Below are 11,972 nucleotides of genomic sequence, written 5' to 3'. Positions count from 1 at the left end.
GCAATTTGAATACCAACATATTAATTTTACAGACAGCTAATAATTTGGTAAAAAGTGTAATTTGGGTTCTGAGATAATTCAACAACAGTTGGTGGTTCAGATTGTTAAAATTAAAAATGACTTCCTAAATCCCAAAGACAAGTTTTTTGCTCACCACCTCAATTGTATCAGACTGCCAAACAGTTATTTATAGAAATCGAGGGCCCCCTTTTGTGTTGCGTTTTTTAGTTTTGTAGTAATGCTCAGCGTGCTCAGCATAGCACCAGCCAGTCTCATCAGCTACAAATAATCCACGCCCATAAAATGTTTTTACATGGTTATAGTTTTCAGTTTAAAGGCAAAAACACCAAATAGGGAACTCTGCCTATTTTGTTTTCTAAAAACAAAGACTCGCATAAAAACACTGCCAGTAATTATACTGGCCACTTCATTAGGTACATATGGCACACTGCTTGCTAATCCAAATATTTAATCAGCCAATCACATGGCAGCAACTCCATGCATTTAGACATGTAGACATGGTCATTACAGCCTGCTGCAGTATCAGAATGCCTCAAGGTGATTGAGTGTACCATGGTTGTTTATGCCAGACAGTGTAGTCTTGAGTATTTCAGAAACTGCTTATATTCTGGGATTTTCCAACACAACCTTCTCCAAGGTTGTGTACCAACAGAGCATCATTTAAACACTACAACCCACCCAAGTGTTGTTGATCACAGTCCACAAATCTTCTGATGCTTCCATCTGTGTAATTTTGTGAATACAGACCAAAATCTCTGAATATTTCAAGCACCATGTTCAATCTATGCTATGAAGAATTTAGACTGTTCTGAAGACAAAAGTATCCAGTGAGTTTAAGGATGTATTATTTTCATCCATAAAGGCAACATACAACTCTTGCAAATACGCTGCCTCTAACCCTGAAGAAGTAACACAAAAAATACACAAGCAGTTTTTTTCCCATCCTTTTCTTGTTTTTATTAAGTCTGCATTAGTTAGGTCAAACTCATGCTACCATGAAATGTCATGTAGAAATGTATTTTGCTCTTCAAAGATGAACTTGGCTCCAACACGAGACGTACAAAGGTTACAGGAAAGTGCGTGAGACAGCCATCTACAATAAATGATTACACCTGTAAATCAAGAAAAACAAAACACAGCTAACAGCTAGTGGTCGCTCAGTGTGCTCCCTTGTTCATGAACCATACATTTTATTACTCAGATATTCCAATATAAATCATGGTGGAGAAGTACCTAAATAAGGCTGAAACAAACATGCTTTTTAAATAAAATGAATCAGTGGATTGCGTTAATTAAAAAAATAGAAATTACTAAGAGGGGAAAAAGGAAGTAGGCTGTCTGCTGGAGTTTTAGTAATGAGGTAGCCCTGAGAGAGTAAACCCGACAACTGTCAAGCCTCTTCAGTCATCTTCAGAATCCGAGTCGTAACCTCGCCCTCTGATGGTTTTCTTCTCCACTTTTGTGAACTTTGTTCCTGATCTCTGTGTCGCTGTTGGGGGCTCCCTCAGGTTGCCACTAGAAACAGGAAAAAGGGATCATGTTAGATAAAACGTTTTCATTCCCAACACATAAGGTGCTCTGGTGAATTTTACCGCACATCTCACCTGTAGTTAATAACATCCGCACAGCCAAGTCTCCATTCGAGCATCTCTATGGTGAACTCGTCCGTGTTTCCCAGGTCAGTGAATCCGACCACATAGTCCTTTGTTTTTCCATCAATAAGCAAAGCCAGAGTCGGAATAACTTTGATGCGCAGCCTCTCTGTCAGAAATGGGGCCTTCTCTGCATTCAGTTTGATGAATTTGGTCTCAATGTGCTTCTTTGCCAAGATGGCCAAGTGTTTGTCGAGGATCTTGCATCTAAGGACAGAGCGACAAGTTCAGATGTCTGACATCAACAGATTAATACCTTGGCGTCTGAGTAAAAAAAAACTGACGCTAAACAAGGCACAATGTTGATTGTTAAAGATAACTGAAACACACTTCACACGTAGGAATTTTGTCTGAAAAGATGATTTTAATAAATAAATTCATTAATTTGCAGAACATATTAATTTTCTATAACCTACCTCTGATTCTTTGTTTTGTTTTTTGGACTATATTACATTTCTAATTCATGGTCCTGTTGCATCATTTAGTGACTTACCTGAAGGTTGAATTTCTGTAGAAATGGCACACGACATTCTTGCTGTCTTTCACTTCACTGAAAAAGTCTTTCTCACTGGATATGTCTCTATACTCCCCATGACCTTTAGACAACCACTCCTGAAAAGCAAAACAAAAGGTTACAAATACAAGAAAAGCTATTATAGTGGAGTACAATGAAAACACTCTTTAAAGGGTTTGAATAATAGACCAAATTGCTATGTAGCCTAACTTCAGAGCAAGCAATCTATAAACATGACACCAAGTGTTTTATTATGATCCTTCAAAGAACTGAGTGACTTCAGTACAAATTGTAGTGTCTAAAGTTTCATTTTTTAGACTAGGTTCTGCTGATGGTGCGGATAAGAAGTGAATCTTCTCAGTGATTCAAATCATTTTATCTGCTTTAAGAAATTAACACAGCAAAATGCTACAGTGATTATAAATTGTCCCACACACCTGCTTCTGTTTTTGGGCCTTTTTTAGTGCCTCTAATCGCCTTTCCTTCAGCCTCTCCAAATCATCTTCATCCATTTCATTCAGCTTGGCCAACTGGGCATCCACCTGCTCCTCCACCAGCTTGGCTGACTGCTCCAAAACTTTTGCTATGATTTCCATTGATTGGTTAGCCATGGCCACCTGACTCTGTTTGAAAATGGGCAGATAAACAATGGTGAGACATAACACCAGATAGCAGGACAATAACAACATCACAGTGCCTAATATCGATATCAGCTGATACAAGCTTTCTGCAAATGTCAGTGGCTGATGTGTATCCGTCATGTGACATCCACACTGCATTCGCTACAAGTTCAAAGGTAGTGTGATGGAGCGCATGACGACTAGGAACTAGTTCACTTATTCATACGACTTATTTATAAGCTTTATTTTGCGCAAAGACGCAAAATAAAGAGAAAGTAATCTCGTCATCGCCTTTGTTCCCAAATTTTATAATGGGGAAAACCCTGTTTTAGCCCTACACTGTGAGCTGGTGTGATCAAGTATGTACAACAATGTAACGTTAGCAACGTTGCTTACACAGAAACTGGTCCGAGAGTTCCTCTTTTAGCTAGCTAACGCCGCAGACAAAGCCAGTAACGGCTGGGGGGCACACCTTGTTTCTGCCCGGTGGTGCCTACAGTTAGCTGGTACAGGCACAGACCGTAACTGGGTACCTCTTACATCTCTGCAGCTAACTAATACAAACTAAGAAACGTAGCTACACGTACTTCTACACGCCAGCAGTTCAACAAAAATCTCCCTATAAACCCTCAGTCTGCGTTTGCTTGCTATCTTAACTAGCTAGCATTAGCCCCGCCATTGTTAACAAACGTTCCAGCAACAGTTTTGGAAACAGTTTTATTGATCTTTTATTTTTTTTAATGAACGGCAACTGTGCGTTTTGTCGAAAATATAAAGTATAACCAAGCTGCTATTAAATTATTACCTAGTAAAGTGACAGATGCTCGTCAACACCTCAGCCCGTGCACGAAACGTTTCTCTGCGGATACAACGTCACAACGGCCCCGACTGACGTCGTGGGAAGTACATCCGGGCAACTCGTGAAATACTACGGGTTAATTTTTATTTATTAATTTATTTTGTGTGTGTGTGTTATATTTTTTCACGCTGTACTGCTGCTTTTGTTTATAGCGACCCAAAAGCTCAGTTGTCATCTGATGTATTAAAGAAAAATATATTGTTATATTGTTTGCAGTAAATCCCGTGCTGAAGAATATTTGTAGTTTATATGCAAAACATCATGAATGAAGTCGAAATTTCGAGGTAAGACTTGAAATAGCATTTTAAGAGGGGGGGAATCGAAATTCTATTTTGAGAATAAAGTCGAAATGTGAAGATTAAAGCGGTTGCCATGGCTTATACCCTCTACAGCTCCAAAAGCAACCTCCTTTGTCCTATATATTCATCAATTCTTCATATAATCCCCCATCTTCAAGCCATCTGTTTCTCCTGCTGCACACCTCACCACTGTCTCACTGTCCTGCACCACCTTCACATACTTCTTTACCACTTACTCTTTAGTGAGGTACCACAGTTCCTCTCCTGCCAGCCTATCATACGCCTTCTCTAGACCCCCAAAGATAAAAAAAAAAAGAAAAAAAAAGAGCAAGCACTAAAGATCTGCTTTTTCTTGGCATGAAACTGCTGCTCGTCGATCCTCGCTTCTCTCCTTAAGCTAGCTTCAAGAACTCCTTCCCATATCTTCATGGTGTGGCTTGTCAACTTTATCCCATTTAAACAATACAAAATAAGTTATTAAATTCAATGTTTTTTGGCATCAAAATAATACATATCTCTAACAGACATGTCTAGCATATTTATATGCTCATCACTGTCAGACCTGGGAATAACACAACAGACACGCTGAAAGATCATTTTAATAACCATATTCTATCAGCTGAAAGTCCTTTTGAAGGCCAGTTTATAGAAAGGCAAAGACAAATAAATGAATACAGAATTTACAGTTTATTACCAAGGTTTAGAAAACTTACAAACAAGTTTCACAGCTTCAGGTCTTCAGGCACGAGCCAGATTAGACAAGACAGGCCAATTTATTATTATTATTTTATTTTAACTTCTGGCCATTCCCCTCGGGAAACACGTGAGAGGTGAAGAGAAGCAACGTCTTGAAAGTGAATCACACATTCTAAATTACATTCATTTCAACAAGTTTCAAAAGATGACCGATTGATTTGGTTTGCATATCAGAATTATCTTTTAAAACACGCATTTTAACCGCAAGCAAATTATCCTCCACGGTGGGATCACAAGTCAAGCAGCTGCATCTGCTGTTAAAGTCAAACCTCACACAAATACTGCGACACAGCTGCAAGCTGTACAAAGTGTCTCGAGGGTATGAATCAGACACTGTGGGTGACAGAGTTAAAAATCAGATCACCTCTTCCTATGCACATTCAGCATAAACACTAAATGCTTTATTTAATGTTACGTGGTCTTGAAAGGACATCTCATTGTTATGTGAGAAAAAACAGAAATGCATAGGCTACTCATTGATTGCCATGACCCCTGTCGACATCCTCCTATATCAGAGTGCTACTGAGAATCAACAGTTAACGTCACCTCAAGTGCTTTGGCCAGCTTCTGACTTCCATGTTGGAACATTTAGAAACATTTAAAGAGTTACAATTTAGAGACAGTTACTAAGAATCCACTACCGGTAAACAATACAAGAGGTAATTTCTCTACATACATGTTTTTTTCTTTTAAAACTTTAGACAAAGATCTTTAAAACATTATTTACACAGTATAATAACAGCGTTTGGCACTTCTTTTTTTGGAAAGAAACGAGAAACAAGAAAAAAAAAAAAAAAAAAAGCGACACTGCTGCACGCAGCAGTAGATGCTTCACAGATAAGTGCTAGTGGCAAAGAGCACTGATAAAATAATGATGGGGAAAAACCCCCCCAAAAAATTTTCCAATCATTTCTGAATGTCTTATGTATAAAGAATGCTACAAGGTAAGCGGTTTGTAAAACTGCTGAAATATACTTTTTGTTTTAACATGATCACATATCCAAGCGAGGAAAATTTAACATACCAGATTCTAACGCTCAAGACGGGGAAAAAACCCAAAAGGAAAACAAAAAATACATTTCGAAATCAGGCCTGGATGGAACGGATGTTATTGTTTGTCTCAGAGTCCAGCTACGACTCGGAGATCCAACAGCAGCCTTCGTTGGTAGGATTGAGCCAGAAAGCCGTCGAGTGCTACGAGGAATACGCTTGTTTTTATCTTTTTGGACATTTATGTGCACAGTGAATGTGGGGTTCAGTGTTAAGATCCTGACACATGCAAAAACAAACAACAAACAAAAACTGACCTGTGGCATGTGTAATCACCTGCCTGCTCACATCATTTTTTTTGGCCACATTAACACAACTGCCCCACTCTCCAGATCTGACTCTCTGTGACTCTCTAACCCAAAATGAAACTGACTTGTCTCTGGAAACAGATCTCTGGAGCAGATCTACAGCACTAATGCTCAGGTCACCACAGGAGTATGCGATCTAATACCAGCTGAAAGTTTTGCAGTGCTATAAAAAACAAATACCCTTAATGCTTTTTTTGCCCTTAATAAAATCTTGCATATGAAAATGAGTCGTAGGAAAATAAGAGTGAATGAAAGTGAGTTTCCAAAAAGCTGCTACTATCATCATTGTTCTGTGATAAAAACAACCGCTTTGTCCAAAATACTTCAAAATACTGTCATGGCTCTTTCTCATAAAAGTGTAGCCATTATTTGTATCTTTCATAAGTCAGAATTTAGACATCATGATTTGTATTGTGAAATTAACAAATCAAAAAAGTGTTGTTTACAACGATCGCATGTAGCGAGGAGAGCACCCCGTCATTCTTCATGCTATCTTCAGGGTGCTGCCGTAAGTCTGCTGCAAAACCACCTGCACGTTGTCTAAGATGAAGTCAAAAGCCATACTCCAAACAGACTCCACTGACTGCTGCATGAGCCTGCAGGGGGGGGGGCGATGACATAAAACAAAACAAAAAACAAAGCTCAAGCATAACAAGCAAGTGAAACCTTGAAAACAACAAAAGAGAAAGATAGTTAAATTGAGGACTCTTAACTCCTCAGAACTAACCTTTTCATGTATTTCATAGTCAAATCCAACTTCTCCAAATCTTTGTCCTCAATTAAGTCAGTGCAATATTTCACCACCTGCAAGATGTCCTCCTCCATGGGTTCTAAAAAAATAAATAAAAAATAAATAGATAAAGATGCACTTTTGGAAACCCATAAAAATCAACAAAAACAACAACAACAACAGCACCACAGGAAATGCCATCATAACACATCTGTGTACCTGTTATGGTGGTAACCCATTCCCGTAGTAGTGTTTTAATGTCTGTCAAGTCACAGGCTCCTGCCAGTGCTGGAGGAGGACGAGCAGCCAATTTAACCACAGCTGGTGGGATCTCTGGTTTTGAAACTGATGTTGAGGGACCATTTTCAGTCTGGGAATGAAAAGAAGTTGCAATTTTTAAAGATAAGTCAACTAAATCATATGTTTTCACGTGTTGGCAGCATCATATGCATAGAGCAGAGGACAAACTTGCCTTTCGAATGTTTATTGGTTCCTGTGATTTTCCAGTAGGTGGCAGGCTTTTGGCTGGGCTGTTTGTTGTTGAACGCTTCTTGAGTGGAGAAGCTCCTTTTTTAAGAGGACTGACTGCGTTTTTTCTCTTGTAGCGACGCTTTACACGACCACTGCCGATTCCTGCCCCGGACTGTTTTAGCTGCAGCAGTGGATTCTTCTGCTCCACTGCAGAGAAACCAGAAGGGCAAAAAAAACAAAAAAACAAACAAGAAACAAAATCAAATCAAATAATAAAATCAGGGTTAAAAAAATAAAACGTAAAAACAACCCCCCCCCCAAAAAAAAGCACTCCTTCAGGAAATTCATCTGCTGACTTACACATTTTCACCTGAGGGTGGACACCGGTTGCGCGGCTGTAGGCAGCCTTCAGCTCCTCCTGTAGTTCTTTGGGAAGGGCAGCAAACACATCTGGATCGACCTGCAGTCAGACAGATCAGGGAAGCTCACTTACTACCAACAATGAAACCAGCTTTTGTTTTCTTTAACTTGTGGGACCATCTGCTTCAGTCACAACTCATGTGTTCATGGCACATTTCCAGTAGAGAAAAGCGCTTTGTGCTATTTAAAGGCTCCAATAAGCAAAATTGCTACAAGCCAGCAAGGCACTACATGTTTCTGTGGAATGGAGTACAACAGAAACTACAGTTTCCAATTTTCTCTCTACTTTAGACTGTAAAATTAAACCACCGGCAAACCATCACAAAAAAAAAAAATCTAATAGCACACACACCTGTGAAAAGTTAGGCAGTTCCAGTACAATTCCTGGACTTTCTGGCTGGTTTGGAATCTGCAGGACCAACGTTCCTACAGGTGGATAATTCAGTGCAGGTACGGTTGCAAGGGGAGGACGAGGGGGAGAGGCTGGATGAGAAATGAGAGGGGAAAGCTGCAGACCAGGGGAATGGCAGTTATTTGGCCTCCCATCTCTCCTGGTCCACGACTGCTCCACTTGTTCTCTCAGCTCTGCAGGCAGGGCCTCCAACACAGAACGATCCACCTTGGACAAAATTAGGAGACAGTTTGTTAGAGGCGTGTTACTGTTTAGATTTTGTTTTACCAGTCAGACACTTAACTCCAGTCCTGACCTGTGAAGGGGAGGGGACTTCGATACTGAAGTTGAGACGTGTCCGAGAATGCTTTGGAGTTTGTCTGCACGCTGGTTGTTCCTTGCTTGTTCCAGGTACTGGCTCAGAAGGTGACAAAGGATATGGCGCGGAGTTTGCTGTTGGGACTGTTGTAGAGGAAGTAGTCTTCTCCTGAAGCGCGTCTGCAGCATCTGTAATAATATTACAAGACGTAAGTGATTTTTACAGACAGCAATGAAGACAAGCAGAACCAAAAAACACCGAACGCGCCTCGGTTATTAGATCTGGCACTCGATCCCTGGCCTAACAGCATCTCTTTGATGGAGCGTCCTCGCAGGCCTCGGCAGTCCTGTGTTGCAGACTGATGTCCCTCAAGAAGCTGAACCTGAATGCCAACTCCTCTCAAGTCTTGCACCTCTACCTTCATGGCGTGGAACAGCTTGATGACTGCAGCAGCGATTAGCTGACCACTGTCAGTGGACTGAGCGAGCATCACGGTCCTGATGAAAAGGGAGACAGATAAAGATAAGCTTACAAAGAAACAGTGGTAAGGATAAACAACAGAGGAGAAAATATGAAGATTTAATTGTAACACACAAGGACAGAATAATGATCTCTTTCTTACTTGGCTAAATGATCACATATACCATGGCCACCATATTTAGCAGGTTCAAGTGGCGCTCCAATTTTGCGAACCATGACTTTCAGAGTGACTCTTCGACCCCGCAGACCTGCTTCTTGTAAACGTTTTTGCACTTCCATGGACAAATTAGTCAGGAAACACTCCGTCTCATCAACCTGGTGAGCGATACATAAGAGGATTAGAAGGAGGGAAAAAAGCTGGCATGTTGAAGTAGAACACATGACACAGAAGGGAGGACAAATAGCAGGTCTAACCCGAGTAAAGCGGATGTTGTAGTTCATCTCAGCAGAGACAGATTTCCTTTCCTTTTCATAGCGGACTGGCCGGTCGTCTAGACCCCTACAGAAGCGGAACAGAGTCTGTCCAGTACGGGGTCCAAACTTCTTTTGCAGCTTAGACAGAGAAACTTGTTGGAGGTCACCACAGGACCGCACACCCATGAGGGCCAGCTTTCTCCCCATAACAGGCCCAACACCTTGAAAAAGTAGCATCACCATCATTTGACTGAATATTTTACCACACAGAATTGATATCCGTGGATTGACCAGAAGGTGGTGCTGCACACCTACCAGGCAAGCTTGTCACCGGGAGGTCCCTGATAAAATCGTCCACTTCTTCAGACTTTAGGAAATACTGGCCGTCAGGTTTGGCCTTACGAGTCGCCAGCCGAGCCAAAAGGATGTTGGACCCTGAAGAGACCAGATTAGTCAGACTTTGTAAAATGCAGCGGCCGCCTTGATCTATTTTACAGTACGAACTAGGCAAACAAATTACCCATGCCCACTGAAGCACAGCATCCCGTTTTCTCCTTGATGTCTGCTCTGACCGCTTTGGCTAGATCTTCAGGGCTAGCGCCCACTTCAGCTAGCAGTGCAGAGCCATCTATCAACACTTCATCGCAGCTGAGGGCCTCGATGTCATGGGTATAACTGAAAAGAGTAAAATCATGAATAAGTTATGCATATTAAGAATTAAGGGAGAACATAGTTAGTGTGAGTAAAAGCTGTAAAAGCTGTTTTTCTACCTGGCCAGAGTCTCATACATATTGAGGGCCACCTCTTTATAGGCCTCAAAATCATATGGGACAGACTGCAGCGCGGGGCACAGCTGTTTTGCTTTCCCAAAAAACATGCCGTTTCTTACGCCTGTTTGCCTGTGGAAGAAAGAATATATGTTCATATTCTTATTGTTACAAAACTAAGGCAGACCTGATCCGTTTTCATAGGTTACCTGGCCTCATAACTGCAGGATGCAATCTCTGCCATTGAGAGAGCAACAGCATCCTGCTCCACTCCATTGGTACGAGAGTCAGGACTTTCTTGTGAAGGAGTTGTGTGTATCTCATCCTCTGCGCTCTCTGAAAGGTGAATAGAGAGGGGATGCTTAGTTACAGAAGGGCTGGACATGTAAAAGCCTGTGAAAGCCACTGTTATGACAATCTCACCAGCTTGTGGATGTGTGTATTTTTTCTGGTAGTATGCCATCTCCAGCTGAGGGTTAGCTCCTGGTCTCACAGGCCCTCTGCCCTGTCCACGATTACTGGTCACAGCTACAGGCTTACCTGGAAGAACCAATTTTAAACACGAGCAGTGAGTGTGTTACATCCATTTTCTTTTTTAAATTTACTGATAGCACATTTAAACAGACAAAAACGTGGCTTGCCTTTAAGATCTGGTCGATTTCGAATCCCCACAGACACAAAGAAACAGTCCATGTCCACATGGAGGATACAAGATTTAACACTGACTTGGGCTGATGAACCTGACACATAACAAATACATACAAATATTGTCAATGGGCAGTTTTTCAGATTTAAATAAAATATTAATGCACAATTGTGGTGCATGTATTCAGTGCCTCAGTGACGGTCTACCAATTAAAGGTATTCACTGCTATACTCAATATATACCAGATTTTCTAGCATACAAGCATACAAGTCATACAACTGCAAAAAAATGGTAATTGTAGAATTATAAATGATGATATACTGCTAAGCTCTCCCCCCCCCCCCCCCCCCCCCCCCCCTTATAGGGGATCTAGACCTTGACTGACATACAACCAAGGTCCCCAGCTGGAGCAGGTAAGGGCACATCTTTTATCCCTGGTCCAAAGTCTTTAGGTAACATAAAGAAAAGAAGCCTTCAGAAATGTACAGAAAACAAACACAGCAACCCTACCTTTCCTACCTTTAGTGTCTATAGATCGCTGGGCCGCAGATTTCCTCAAACGCTCTTTCCCAGGAAGGCTGGCGCCCCCTGCTCCTTTTCGTTTGCTGTGCAGTTCATTGACGTACTCAGAAAAGCCACTCCTCCACGTGGAGATCTGGTGCAAACGTGAGTGAGAGTAGAACTCGGAGATCAAACTGCCCGTATGTTCTAGCAGCTGTGCTGAAGACTTGGATAACGATGACTCATCCATGGGAGGTTCAGATTTGAATGTTACATTATTTGTGCTGAGGGAGGCAGAGTCAGATGTAAAGGCGTTGTGGTGACTTCCGTTTAGTCGAAGTGGAGAATGTGAAAGAGAGCGAGATGCAGGAGAAAGAGTCTTTTCAGAAATCATATCGACCTGAAGGGGTGCTTGAAGCTGCTTTGGGAAGAGGTGGCTTTCAGTGGCTTTTATAGCCTCTTGATAGGTTGGTGGTGGAGGCTTAAGTCTTTTCTCATTGGCTCTTTGTGAGCTGGATTGCTGCACGAGGACAAGGGACTGGTCAGATTGCTTTGGAGGGCTTTGGGGAAACTCGTAGGGGTCAGGCTTGGCCTGGAACTGTACAGAAGGACTTTGAGGTTTATCTGGTGAACTCCTAACCCTGCATTTGGACAGGCTGTTGATCAAAAACGGTTGATTTGTAACAGGGGACAGGTCCTCTGAATTTAAGGCACCATTAACAATGTGAGTGTGTCCATTGGTCAAGGGGGCATC

General features: G+C 41.6%; 2 protein-coding genes across 5 annotated transcripts in view; both read right to left on the bottom strand.

Annotated features, from left to right (window-relative positions):
• Nucleotides 1-952: 952 nt before the first annotated feature.
• txndc9 (thioredoxin domain containing 9) lies at nt 953-3,733 on the bottom strand. Of its 2 annotated transcripts, none has more exons than XM_085135462.1 (5): nt 3,613-3,733; nt 2,625-2,810; nt 2,167-2,285; nt 1,626-1,880; nt 953-1,536 (listed from the first exon to the last, which is right to left on the bottom strand). In XM_085135462.1, the coding sequence occupies exons 2-5, from the start codon at nt 2,796-2,798 to the stop codon at nt 1,422-1,424; spliced, it is 663 nt and encodes a 220-aa protein (XP_084991588.1). In that variant the 5' UTR covers nt 2,799-2,810; nt 3,613-3,733; the 3' UTR covers nt 953-1,421. The 2 variants fall into 2 exon arrangements, with proteins under 2 accessions (XP_084991588.1, XP_084991589.1); XM_085135463.1 differs by lacking the exon at nt 3,613-3,733 and adding an exon at nt 3,204-3,547.
• Nucleotides 3,734-4,633: 900 nt separating this feature from the next.
• rev1 (REV1 DNA directed polymerase) overlaps nt 4,634-11,972 on the bottom strand; it is an 11,757-nt gene continuing 4,418 nt past the window's right edge. For 2 of the 3 annotated variants that reach the window (XM_085135446.1, XM_085135447.1), the window contains exons 6-22: nt 11,228-11,972; nt 10,713-10,811; nt 10,495-10,611; nt 10,281-10,407; nt 10,075-10,203; nt 9,825-9,979; nt 9,620-9,739; nt 9,305-9,525; nt 9,033-9,205; nt 8,678-8,907; nt 8,408-8,598; nt 8,053-8,319; nt 7,641-7,740; nt 7,282-7,487; nt 7,029-7,179; nt 6,807-6,909; nt 4,634-6,675 (exon numbers count right to left, since the gene is read on the bottom strand). The exon at nt 11,228-11,972 is cut by the window's right edge and continues 106 nt beyond it. In XM_085135446.1, coding sequence (XP_084991572.1) covers nt 6,564-6,675; nt 6,807-6,909; nt 7,029-7,179; nt 7,282-7,487; nt 7,641-7,740; nt 8,053-8,319; nt 8,408-8,598; nt 8,678-8,907; nt 9,033-9,205; nt 9,305-9,525; nt 9,620-9,739; nt 9,825-9,979; nt 10,075-10,203; nt 10,281-10,407; nt 10,495-10,611; nt 10,713-10,811; nt 11,228-11,972 — 3,246 coding nt within the window. In that variant the 3' untranslated portion in view covers nt 4,634-6,563. The remainder of the gene's footprint in view (nt 6,676-6,806; nt 6,910-7,028; nt 7,180-7,281; nt 7,488-7,640; nt 7,741-8,052; nt 8,320-8,407; nt 8,599-8,677; nt 8,908-9,032; nt 9,206-9,304; nt 9,526-9,619; nt 9,740-9,824; nt 9,980-10,074; nt 10,204-10,280; nt 10,408-10,494; nt 10,612-10,712; nt 10,812-11,227) is intronic. The other variant, XM_085135448.1, reaches the window with a different exon arrangement.

The sequence above is a fragment of the Neolamprologus multifasciatus genome, chromosome 16, assembly GCF_963576455.1.
Source record: "Neolamprologus multifasciatus chromosome 16, fNeoMul1.2, whole genome shotgun sequence".
Lineage (NCBI taxonomy): Eukaryota > Metazoa > Chordata > Actinopteri > Cichliformes > Cichlidae > Neolamprologus > Neolamprologus multifasciatus.
Note: the sequence above shows the minus strand (reverse complement) of the source record. Positions and strands in the feature narration are given on the sequence as shown.

What these genes read in the sequence shown, in the direction of transcription:
- txndc9 (XM_085135462.1), bottom strand. Translation starts at nt 2,798, where the DNA reads ATGGCTAACCAATCAATGGAAATCATAGCAAAAGTTTTGGAGCAGTCA. An exon ending in AGGCCCAAAAACAGAAGCAG is followed by an intron (nt 2,286 to 2,624) that starts GTGTGTGGGACA and finishes TTTGCTTTTCAG; the next exon opens with GAGTGGTTGTCTAAAGGTCA. An exon ending in GCGGATGTTATTAACTACAG is followed by an intron (nt 1,537 to 1,625) that starts GTGAGATGTGCG and finishes TCCTGTTTCTAG; the next exon opens with TGGCAACCTGAGGGAGCCCC.